This window comes from Labeo rohita, chromosome 20 (assembly GCF_022985175.1).
Source record: "Labeo rohita strain BAU-BD-2019 chromosome 20, IGBB_LRoh.1.0, whole genome shotgun sequence".
Taxonomy (NCBI): Eukaryota; Metazoa; Chordata; class Actinopteri; order Cypriniformes; family Cyprinidae; genus Labeo; species Labeo rohita.
Window position 1 is genome coordinate 17147656 of NC_066888.1, and position 13076 is coordinate 17160731.

A 13076-nucleotide genomic window follows, 5' to 3' on the forward strand; every position below is an offset into this window, starting at 1 on the left:
TATTATTATTATTATTATTAAAACTTTCAGACCTACATTTTTGGAGTTTCATTAACTGTTTTGTTTCATAATTTCATAAAAACCATATAATAGCCCAGTCTTTTTAATGGCAGATTTCATAGTGACAACATGCTCTCGGTCAAAAAGTCAACTTATCTGTTGGAAGTGTTCAATCCCAATTTTGTTGCCGAAACTGTATACATTTATAGAAATTTACATTTAAAATAATAATAACTATCTTGCCCTGTGAAATATTTACTGGAGTAAAAGGTGTTAAAACCTAGCCTCGGTATTATTCGTGTAAATCGTCAAGAAATGTTCAAATGCGTCAGGAAAAAGATAAAATAAAATATAGCAACATTCTGTAGCAATTATGAGGAAATAAATTTTCATCTTCTGTACTCTACAAATAAAAAAAAATTGTTTACATAATTCAACATGGTTTAATTTAGCCTACCCAGCATTTAAAAAAAATCGCTGGTTTGGCCAACATGATGAATTACAGGTTGTTATTTGAAAACTTTAGGATGTTTTTGGTAAACATTGTAATAACTCTTACATAGCTTTTAAATCAGTTTTTTTCCGTCGCAACGCATCGAACATATTTTATATTTCTAACTTCATTTAAGCTACTTGCAGCACTGCCCTAAAGGGATTTGTCCCGTACTAATAGATAACGAAAGATAAAACCGAAAAAAATGTAGTCTTTTCCCTTGATCTTAAAAAGCAAAAGGACACATATGTCACGGTAAGAATATAAAAAACAAATTCAGCTAATTTCAGAAACTATTCGTGTGATTGTTGGTGGCGCAGGCAGTCGAAGCTTTTAGACGGTCATCTACCGCCATCTATCGGTGACTTAATGTACCTTCACTCGACATCTGTGAAATGGACTCGATGACTGCCAATATTCCTTCTGATTTTATAAACAAAGTGGCATACCTGAGAGAACATTTGGAAAGGGTAACAATGAGACATTTATAGTTACTAATAAACAAGGGTTACACTCACAGCTACATTCATCTACATCAATCGCACCCGTCTTCAAAACACGGTTATCGTCCAAAAAAACACAAAGCCTCATTATTAAAGCATGCCGGAGGTATTTATACAGACTAGTCAAATCACCTGGAAGTGACCATATAAACAATAAAAGAAATAAAAGCAATAATAGAAAGAGGTTCTCAATGCATAATGCACAATATTAAAACCTGGGATAACTATTGTCTGGGCATGACAGCTGATCTAGAGTGCACAATGCAAAAAATTATGAAAAATATGCAGATCTCATTTCAACAATCAAGACATTTCCTTTACAAAACAGAATCAATATTGTATATTAAGCCTATAATTAAAAATAAATAATAATAATGGGATCTAGACTTCGGATGTGAAACATCAGTGGTCACTCACAGAAACCTTTTGGCCTCAGGTGAACTTAAAAGATACTGAAGCATCAACTGGGAAAAAAAATCCAAAACCAGATGCTGAATTCATTTCGTCTGTAGAGTTTCAATCATTCAGTCTCTTTCCTACATCTCATGAAAACTGTGCACCAGATGTGTTTCTGTATATAGTTCACTGCTGATTGACTGTAAAACAAAGACACGTTTAAAGTATTGTAAATGACGTCTTCAATTCTTGCACTGTTCTTGCACTAAAATCCTACGAATCAGCTTTAAGTGTTTTTTCTTGGCGTACCAGTGCATTTCTAGCTGCAGATTTGCATTTCCAAAATTAAAAACAATTAAATACAAATTAAATATTTTATGGAGGTTTTCACTAAGATGTGTTTTATGAACTACTAACAATGTATGCAGAACATTTAATCTGATTTACAAGATAAAATGAGGAAAAGAAACCATAATCTGGGACGTCTTTTACTGGAACAACTAAAACGGTTGATTCAAGAGCAGAATGACTTTCATTAAGGAGATGACTTGCAGCATTATGACTCAAGGCATGTGTTTTAGCTCTAAGAATTGCATATTTTGTTCACTGACTTCACACAAGGCAGAACCTTGTATTGTGGTGATGAACAGAAAAAAAGCTATTTACTACCATAAGCAGTTACTAAAACAGAAATGTATTTACTACTATCACATGGCACCATGCCTCGAATGTTATGAGGCTAAGAAATCGGCATTGTAATACTGTTATATACGATTAAAAGTAGTAAATGTCATAATAATGCTAAAGTAATAATGTGAGCAAAGAAAATCCCTTTATTAAGAGTGTGATTTTTACACTTACAGGTTGCCTTCAGTAATAAAAAAGTGGTGCAAGGGGTCCCCCCAGCGGCCAAACCTAAAAACGTAATAAATAATAATAAATTATTTACATTTATATTTAATTACCATCTTAAATCTCTGGCAAGCAAATGTGCCGTAGCTCAGCAATGAACTCTACTCCAGTCTGTATCACACAACCCGGCAAGTGAAGAAGCAAAAACGCACAATATTTACCTCACACAGCAGCCTATCAAGTCTTAAAGTGACACAACCTATTAAAAGTGGGATGTTCACCGTTCCAGAACTTCCGCCAAACTTAGCCAACAAAAGAAACACGCCCCTTTTTTTAACCATGGTATCTTTACCTGTCAAACAAAAGCAAAGTCAGCTCAGCAACCACCCCTAAGTGATGCATAGCTTTACCAATTTTCATCCTCGCTCTTGGTTCACACTCATTGCTCTCTAGGTCCTGTCGTAGCTTCCGGCTTCCCATATATGGACTGCCCGCTGTGACGGTGAACGCGCAAAATGATTGACAGACAGCGAACGCATCAAAGGCTTTCTGATTGGCTAAAACATAAACTGACTGTCATAGATAGGCGTCATATCTCAAGGCAGTTTTTTTCCAATGATATTCAGGGAATAGGATCGTGTTCCACAACAAAATCGGTTACAGCACCTTTCATAGAAGTTCTCTCTAAGAACTCTAGTTTATACAAAGTTAAGCAGACGTTCCAAAGAACGCGGACGACATCATCTCATGAGGGGCTTCATACACCTCATGCTCATGAATAATGCTACTTCTATGCAGCTGGCGATGGAACATTCCTTTTAGTGCATTAGCTGATTGCATCCCCAGCCCATTCGCTGTAGTTAACCGCATTGTTTGAAGAAGTTAGTGTGTGGTCTTTCCTGTTCGCGTGCAGTCTGACATCTGTGCACCAGTGCAGCGTCCCATGCTACTATTCTTCAAACGCAAAAGGAACACCAGAAATTCATTTCTTAGTGAGAGCTTCATTTGACACCATTAAGCAAACTGCTGGCCTTATCAATTGACCACCAAATTAATATTCACGATATATACACACCATTTGTATCCCACCGTTTATGGATTAAAGCTGTAGGCATGTGACAGTATGTAATGCACATGTTTAACTGCAAGTTATGTAGCCTATATATAGACAGCTGATATGAAATACAACATGAAATATGGGTATAATAAGGTTGCACCGCAAGACTATTTAAAATGAACACGTATGTATAGACTAATGGCCAAATGCCTGTTATTAGAAAACGAATTGCCTAAAATGGGTGCTTGTACAAAATAGCCACAAGGGGGCGATCAAACACCAAAACACACATTTAGCAGGTGAATTTGGCCAGCCAACAACAAACGCGCTCCTCACTTCGCTTATTGCTCCTCACGGCACCATGAATTGGTCTAATTCTTTAGGGTTTAAATTGGCATGAATAAAGCAAGTAAAGGAAAAATACGTCCAAGTAAAAAATATGAGCCAGGACATTGTGAGCATTTTTTTTATTGTAATCGAGTAACAATAAAATTAAGCACAATTATTTTAATTCAAAACAAATAATTAACAGTTTTCCAACTTGAATTTACAGTTACGTTTATTCATTTAATAGTAAGTATCATAAAACGTTTAGTCAATGCAGTTATCTTATTTAGCCTTTTTTGTAAAGATATACAAGTGAATGATGCTTTCTCCGTTTTATCTAATTTGCTACAGTGATATTAATATATATGATGCTAGTATATTTTTTAATTAACTACAATGAACGCAGTCTGTCATAAAAAGTCAAACAACAACAGGAAAAAATAAAATGCCAGTGAATACAAACCGCTTCTTGTTTGTATATTACAATTGTTGTTGTTGATTAAACACGGCATATTAATTATTTATCATGGTGTTTCATTTCTGTATATTGATGTTATTGTTGTCATTGATAACTATGTTTTAGTTAATTTAATGATCGATTTGTTTCTTATATTTTGATTTCATTTAATTTCCTCTTTTTTGCCAAAGAGAGAAACGATTTTACTTTGTTTTCCTATTTTCCTTTATGACTTTTAATTTTTTTTTTTTTTTAATGTGTAAATGCACAAACAAATAAATAGCCTGTTAAATACTTAACAACCCAAAAGCATGTTAAACAGTCATGATCAACAAATATTTTGCCCGTTTCCTTGTCATTAATGTTATCTAACAAAACGCCAATTTTTCTATCAATAGTAGCTCCCTTCATTGTCGTGATGAATAAAAATGTCACAAGCGGTGCGAACTCTCAACGGAAACCTAAAGCTGGGACGATTATTAACCTGTTTTAACACTTCTTAAAAAAAACACTTTTGAAAATTAAAGCAGCACCTAAGTGTAAACGCACTGACACGCACCAACAAAGAGTAAGTGTAAAGCTCAATCTGGTTGGCTTTTAGCACCAAAAAGGACACATTGGTTCATTTACACCGTTTGGTCGGCTCAGATTTTTCTTTGCTCCCAAGCAGTACATTTGTTTCTGCAAAACAAACACCGCTTTACTTTACCCCTCCAGCGCATCTATTAGTGCCAAATGATTGAAATGAATCCTGACACGTGAACGAAAACAGGGAGCTATTCTTGTTCGACTGGCTGGCTGCAAGTCTGTGAAAACACGAGACATCTTTACAGATATTGTAAATGTGTTTTACCTCCTGTTCTTAATATTGGCCATGTACTTTTAAACAAAACATGTCATTTTACACCCTACAGCAGATGTCATCGCTTCTATTTATTTCACGTTTTCTAAGTACCCCGAGGGTGTGTGAATTTTCTCGTTTTCTGTCAACATTTCTACTCTTTCCGTATGTTTGCGTCTCCCTTATCCTTAACTCAAGGGTAGACTATGCTTATACCCACAGGGAAAAAGGTCTTCGGGTACAGTCTTTCCACAAACAGCACTCGAGCGCTTATTGGTCGTGAGATGAGTTTAGGGAGGAGCGCTGAGCTCAGCCAAAAGGCAGAATTGGTAATTCGGTGAAAAAGTCCCTGTGAAGTGACGGGTGCGGGAAGTTCACAGGTTTTCCCTATTCACTGACTTCTCCACGTAAGACATTTGCTTCTCATTCGCCTGCACAGCGAAGCCCTGAAAATCCGCCTGGGAAGAAACTTTGGATGAAAGTTTTGAGACAAGGCACTGAAGAAAAAGATAGAAGAGACGAACCCTGGAATGATTTTTCTTCTCGAACTGAATTAAGACGTCTGCCTAGTTTTTAACCTTTTTTTTTTTGTCTCTGTTCGCCCGCAGCAGGAGAGCGTTGGAGAGAGGGGTACGATGCAGGCGCGCTACCCCGTGTCTAGCCAAAGCCCTCTAGGCGTAGTGCCTTATATCACCGGAGAACAAGGCTTTTATCGAGCCGCGGCCGGAGGTGGATATACCGGTATGCCTGCGCCTATGAGCATGTACTCTCACGCAGCCCACGAGCAGTATCCCGGCGGCATGGCCCGCGCGTATGGGCCGTACGCCCCTGCACAGCAGCCCAAGGACATGGTGAAACCGCCGTACAGCTACATCGCGCTCATCACCATGGCCATCCAGAACTCATCCGACAAAAAGATCACGCTGAATGGGATCTACCAGTTTATCATGGAGCGCTTTCCGTTTTACCGGGACAATAAGCAAGGCTGGCAGAACAGTATACGGCATAACTTGTCGCTCAACGAGTGCTTCGTCAAGGTGCCAAGAGATGATAAGAAGCCAGGTAAGGGCAGCTACTGGACTCTAGACCCGGACTCATATAACATGTTTGAAAACGGCAGCTTCTTGCGACGTAGGCGCCGCTTCAAGAAGAAGGACGTGCTGAGGGAGAGAGAGGAGCGGGACCGGCAGGGCAAAGACAGCCAGGGACAAGCATGCGAGCAAGACGCCCAGCAGCCAGTGAAGCTCCGGGATATAAAGACCGAGAACGGGGCCTGCACGCCCCCGCATGACAGCACTCCACCCCTCAGCACCGTGCCTAAAACCGAGAGTCCAGACAGGAGCGGTGGGAGTGCGTGTAGCGGGAGTCCTCAGTCGCAAACGCCGCAGCAGGCCTTCAGTATGGATACAATCATGACAGGACTTCGGGGGTCCCCGCAGCACGCGGCAGAGCTGCCGGCCTCCCGTGCCGCTCTGCCAGGCTCGGTGTCTCTGACCTACTCGCCATCCCCGCAGCCCGCCCATTACAGTCCACCCTGCGGCCAGCCCGCCACTTATCACTGCAACATGCAAGCGACGAGCCTGTACACAGGGGACCGCGGCCACGGCGATGACACTTTACCGGAATACACAAACACAACAAGCGCCTCCTCTATCTCACACCCCCACCAGAGCTCGAGCCAGGAGAGCCAGCACTTGCAGCAGAACCGACTCGCACCCTGGTACCTCAGTCAGTCCGGAGAGCTGGGACACCTGAGCGCGAGCTATCCAAGCCAGCAGCAGAACTTTCACGCGGTGCGGGAAATGTTCGAGACGCAGCGGATAGCTCTGAACAGCTCTCCGGTGACCGGAAGCAATAGCTGTCAAATGGCTTTCCCGTCCAGTCAGCCACTCTACCGGGCTTCCGGAGCCTTTGTATACGACTGCAGCAAGTTCTGACCAAACGTTTTATGAGTTTCAAAATTGTCTAATATATATTTGTATTATTTGCCATGTGTTTGTAATTTAAGGAAGCTTTTAGGTCAGTGAACTCGGGCTGATATGCGAGTTTGTGTTGGTAAGTAGGATAATTCCGCTGCACATAAACATTTTCTCCCTGCTCGTCCATCAAGATAGATTCAGAGAAAATGTGTTAATTTATTTCATGTAAGAGCAGGTGGACCAACGTTGCAAGGAAATGTCTTAAGTATTTATAATCAATTCAGTATAGAAAGGTAACGAGTGTACAACTGAGTTTCAGTTTTTTCTTATACTTTTTGAAAATATCTAAAGTTACTATTTGTTTAATAAATTGTCGTCTTGTTGGAGTTAAACTCTCGAGTGATTTATCGCTTTCTAATGCCTGTTGAATCCATTATTTACCTAAATGACTGTCAGAGCTTGCTATTGATTAGCGGCCACAAAAAGCAGGGAATTATTCTTGAAAAGTTGCTTAAACATAGCTCGTTGCAAAATATTTGCCAATGATCTTATTTTTCTCTTAAAAATATTTGGCTCTTAATATGGCATTCCATGGACAGGGGGTGGGGGTGGGGGTCAAAGGTTTCAAAACATCTGGAAATTATTATTTTTTCACTTACGCGTGCAAAGAATCCTTAAATTATTCCTAACCTAAAATGCTTTTACTAAGGATAAAAACATCAGCGCAGCAAAACAATGTTTAATAATAACTATTATAAATACATGAAATTTTTTTCAAAAACCAATGTCCGAGTAAATAATAAAAAAAAATAATAATCGAGCACATTATTTGACAGAGCTTTGTCACCGTTTACCTAAATCTAGTAAGCGAGTAATTTTCGTAATTTGTATTACTCAATATAAACATCCTATGTGTTTCTATATGATTTGTTTCTCAACTAATACTTTTAGGAAATAGTTATGTATGTGCTAGAAATATGTTTGTAGTTTTAGTATGATATTTACTGAGGTAAATTTGCAGCCTTGTTTTATTTATGCCATGCTGTTTAGTTGAGCGTTTTTTCTCCGTTCTCTTTTTATACTCTTACAACCGATTGTTGGCACACTGGAGTGAACTAAACTTTTGCAATCTTGCGGAATGTAGACAACAATTGTCTCTGATAGAAGTTTTTTTTATTTATAAACACGTAATAGATTAAAATGCAGATAAACAGCAGATGAAAGAATTGCTGTAGGCCAGACACGTTGAGCCAGCCTGGTAAAATATGGGCTTGATAAATCAAATGAATAATTCTGCCAGAGACTCCAAACAAAAGCATTCTATTCGGTATGTCAGTGCTTTGTTCATTTCTGCGTTGCTTTTTAACATACAGTAAATGTAAAACAACTAGGCCTATGCACGACAATATGTTTTAACTCAGGCTAAAATTTACTTTTCTCAACTCAACATACGGACACAAACCAAATAACGAATTTCCCTGTTTAGTGTAACTCAAATAAGATTGATAATTGTCTAATTTTGATTTGTCTAATACACATTCAGCGATATTTAAATATGCAACTGCGCACAGCGATGTGCCAAACTTCTTGCAATCATCGGCAGCAGAAACTATGGGCCTTGCAGTGCAGCCCTTGTATTTATTTGCTATATAATTGGCCCCATAACTGATGTGGTGTTTTGTGATTATATAAACGATGTGATTAAATACGATTTGTGCATGATTCACGGATACGGCTTGAATAGGCCTCAAGTGTAAATCAAGATAAACAAACGAGAAAGATGGAAAAAGACACAGCAAGAAAGAGAAAGAAAAATGTAAAAAGCCTTACAGCGTTAAGTATCTTTAAGTATCGTAAGGTCAGCTCCAGGCGATTCGACTTTGTATGAAGGGCTTAAGTGGCAAATGCATTACAGGTGCGCGCGGGCAGTGTTAAGGGCTCGTGCCAGTGAAAAGGTGTCTTTGTTGTGATCAGCTGCGTGTTTCAGGGTTGAGTTGCGCGCTGGGGAATATGATACAGCAGAGAGAGCCTTCTGGTATTAACGTGGCACGTTTTAACCAGATGCAGATCTCATAGCTTGCCTGAGAAGTGTGTGTGTTTGTTTGTTTATTTTAAATCGATGTATATCATGCGTGATATCCTGTGTGATAGATTTTACAATTTCCTGATACTTTTTGCGGTCTCTTTAAATTAGATAAATGTGGACAATCTGTCCAGTTCATTTTCAGTACTGTTTTAAGTGCGTTTTTGTGAGGTGCTGCTAATTTATTCTACGCTAATTCAACAGCTTTTTGTTTTGTTAATTCAACAGTTTGTTTATTATAAAAATGATGGTATGTACAAATGTAGATGCATTATTATAACAACAATTTATAACAACAATAATAAAAACAAATCAGTGTATATAAATTAAAAACAATAAAATACAAGCTACACAATTTTAAAATCTATTTATATTCAACACTAATGTAAAAGTGACAAAGCAACAAACTGAACAGAACTTAGGCCTGCTTTACTTCGGCCTAAATCGCATATCATGTGAAAAATTCAGTTAATGAGAACCATATTTGGTAAATGTTAGTAATTAAGTTACAGTATATGAATTAACATCTTATATGTTTTAATCCTCTTTTTTTCTCATAATATGAGCTAAATAAAAGTAGCAATTAACAAGTCCATCAACCGCTTGAAGAAGCGCTCTGCGCCCAATTAAAAAAAAATAAAAAATCTTTTTAGTGTTATACCACATATTAGCTACTTTAAGTGCTACATTAAATATTTTCTTAATACTTTATACATATATCGATAAAAGTTAAATATTTAACAAAAAATAATAAAATAAAGATAAAACCTGGTTAACACATATACATACATCTACTCCTAATTTGTTGCAGCGCATCTGACCAATTGTCTTTAAATATTAAATGTTTAAATCTTAGAAATTAAAAAGCTCATAATTATATATATATATATATATAAATTCTCACGGAGAAAAACGGAATTGCAAATAAAACCTGAGTAAACAATGCCGTGGACTGTGAGAAAGGTCTAGAGGATTATCACGGATTATCTGATTGACTCTGAAAAATAAACAAGAAAAATAGACCAGATTTTACCTTGACAGAGTGGATTTAAGCGAAATTATTTTCTTCTGCGTTGCAAAAATGTCAAAGGGTGAAACCGTAAGACGGATGTGAGTGAAAGTTACTTATCAGTTAAATCCAAATGCCTGAAACTGACAAAGCAAATAATTCCTGCTGATCCCAAAATAATACAGAAACAAATAAACTATACCTATTGTCTTTCTATAGAAAGAAGATAGGATAAATTAACTACATGAAATTCTCCATATTGCTATCATTTTTTAAAAATGTTTAATTATTAAAACCCGTTAATACAGTTCTTTTTACGACTTTTAGAAGCTTTCAAAAGCTGAGAGCGAACCAGTTATAGCAGAAAGGACAATCTGAGATCCGTGCATTTTTAATTAAGAATCGTTTAATATGTTGAGATTACTGACAGTTCCCAGAAAATATAAATAAAGCACTATATTAAATTGTGCGACTTAACAATGTTAGGGCTTTTCATCTCCTTTAAATTTTTATGATACTTTAATTCATTGGTCCAATTGAATTTCACGTTTCCTACTGCTTTTACGGGAACATCAGCAGGGCAGTCAAACAAAATAGCAGAAATTTCCCCGCTCAAGCGTAAAAAATAAATTCGTCGGGATATATAACGTAGTTAGTGGCTGCTCGCGGCCTGTGCACCTGTATGTGGTAGAGCTCAAGACTCAGGCCAGGGGAAAAGTGCTTTTTACGCTTGCGGACCGGCGAGGCACCGTCTGTTTCCAATAAGGCCCGGCTCACACTGGTGCGCTGTTTAAAGCGCTTAAATGGCACTCTACTGGCCGTCTCAAAAACACAAATACACATGCATCAACCGCCCCCGCTATCGCTTGTCTTGTGAGGGTCTCAAATACCCCACTTTCTTTGAATGTCGGTGTCGAATGACCTTCATTTGGCACTTCGGATAGACTAGAATATCCGTGGCTTCTTGAGTCGTTTAAAAGAAACTGATTTTACCGTGTCTCTCTCTCCTCGCTTGAGGACACGTACGCTGACAGAGGTCTCTCGAATCTGTTGTTACTCTGATGAGGACAACCGTGTCACCATTACAAATAAACACGGCGGAGGATTTTCGCACACGGCGAAATGTCTTCACTGTCAGGGTTCAGTGGCCCAGCTGCGCCCGACGTCAGAGGTGATTAAACATGAGCTGCTTTACAAGGCCGAGTTACTGCTCCCTAAGCTGCGCGCGGTGGGCCGTGCTCGAGCATCTGGAATGAAGGACCGCGAGGCCTCGTGGACGCGTTTCTCTCTGAATACAAGAGAGCGGTTGTGCTCGACGCGAGGGGCTCGATGACCGCCAGGCAACCCGCGAAAGCTGGCACGAACCGCTTTCTGACGCATTTCACTGTATATTTAAGTTCTGGGGCAAGAGAGAATGAAACTTAAAGGTTGACAGTTATTTTCAAAATGATGTTTACTGACTCCAACCAAGCAATCTCTAACTTTTACTTACTGAGTCAGCAATATTAGCTAATATTCTAAATTATTTCTGTACCGTGCGTTTTTCTTACCGTAAGAGCGGGAGCGGCCATTTGTAAATTTTATGGCTTTGGCTTCTGGTCTCATCCGCGTCCAGCTATTTTTAGCTGTACAAAACATCTTGTTTTGCTGCTTGATTTTACAAATTGATGTGTCTTATCGTATAATTTTAATGTATTGTCTTAATTATGAGCACACTGGTTTGTAGTACAAAGAGTTTTACCATTTACTGCACGCCGTTTTCTTCTCCTTATTTCCCTTCAACGGCTAATGAACCGGAAGTCTCAACCATCTCAACTAACGCGGATTACTCCCGCGTTACAGAAGAAGGTGGACAGTATGCTTAATTATGGGAAACAAAGTTAAAAAAAACAGTCTAAATAATTTTAGTGTAAAATTACAAATCTACTCAGAGGACCGAATCTTTTATCAACCAGGAGGCGTGCAGTAATAAATACGCGATCCTAAAAACCATAATAAACAACATATAAATCTATACATACTTGTTAAGCTGTACTCCCTCAACAAACATTTTATTGAATATATATATATAAAAGGAATAACATACAGTTTTTGAAACTTATGACATCACAATATTATTTGCAGTTAATCATTTTCATCTATTCTTTCATATTTTAACAGTAACACTTTACAATAAGGTGTCATTTGTTAACATTAGTTAATGTATTAACAAACATGAGCGAACAATGTACAAAAGGTTTATTAATCTTTGTTAATGTTAGTTAATAAAAATACAGTCATTCATTGTTTGTTCATGTTAGTTCACAGTGCATTACCTAAACAACTTGTGATTTTAATAATGCATTCAGTAATGCTGAAATAGCAGTACCTAAATATTGTTCATGTTAACTAATGTAATTAACAAATGTTAACTAATGAACCTTATTGTAAAGTGTTACCATTTTAACAAATGTTCTATAATATTTACCAGTACCAAAGAAATTATATTGTCTAGGACAATGGAGTCAAAACGGTTGAGAACCACAAACAAACACACTTAAATAACTCTTTAAGAATTTAAGCACATTACTGAATTTTACTGAATTTTACTGAATTTTAAAATTCACATTTTGTATTTGCATTTTAAATATCAGGAAACCATTTTTAATGTTCCAACCAATAAATGTCATTAGTCAATTTAAGGAATCACACAATGAAATGAATGAAACTGCAAATAGCTTTAAAAAGCTCTACAAACACTTTAATCCCTTATTTAAACATTTTTTCATGATTATGAATAAAAAATGCATTATAAAAATGGATAAAAATCATTTGGACAGAAAACAAACTAAAAATCCATACACATGAGCTTAAATATTACAATATTAAGGAATGGAGAAAGGCAACACCCGCTACCCTCGTAACTCAGTGAAACCGAGATCAGAAAGCTGAAGCAAGACAGAAAACAACAGACGCAGGAAGACAAAAGCAGCTGAATGCTTCTTCCAGTGATTTCACACACACACAAACACATGACAACCGCCTCTTTGGCATGCGTGGAGATGAAGGCGTGTGGGCTCAGGCATTCGGGTTGTTCCGCATGAGCTCGACGTCCGCGTCCACCATTTCTTTAACAAGCTCCTGTTGGAATACACGCAAA

The 13076-nt window shown here is 37.9% G+C and overlaps 2 protein-coding genes across 3 annotated transcripts in view; one reads left to right on the top strand and one right to left on the bottom strand.

Moving 5' to 3' along the window:
• The first annotated feature begins 5271 nt into the window (after positions 1-5271).
• On the top strand, positions 5272-7337 carry foxc1b (forkhead box C1b). The gene has a single exon (XM_051139268.1). It carries the CDS (start codon positions 5562-5564, stop codon positions 6861-6863), a length of 1302 nt encoding a protein of 433 aa, XP_050995225.1. The 5' UTR covers positions 5272-5561; the 3' UTR covers positions 6864-7337.
• Positions 7338-12506: 5169 nt separating this feature from the next.
• gmds (GDP-mannose 4,6-dehydratase) overlaps positions 12507-13076 on the bottom strand; it is an 86277-nt gene continuing 85707 nt past the window's right edge. For both annotated transcript variants that reach the window (XM_051138858.1, XM_051138859.1), the window contains one exon: positions 12507-13057. In XM_051138858.1, coding sequence (XP_050994815.1) covers positions 12995-13057 — 63 coding nt within the window. In that variant the 3' untranslated portion in view covers positions 12507-12994. The remainder of the gene's footprint in view (positions 13058-13076) is intronic.

Excerpts from the sequence above, each read along its gene's own strand:
- foxc1b (XM_051139268.1), top strand. The coding sequence starts at position 5,562 with ATGCAGGCGCGCTACCCCGTGTCTAGCCAAAGCCCTCTAGGCGTAGTG.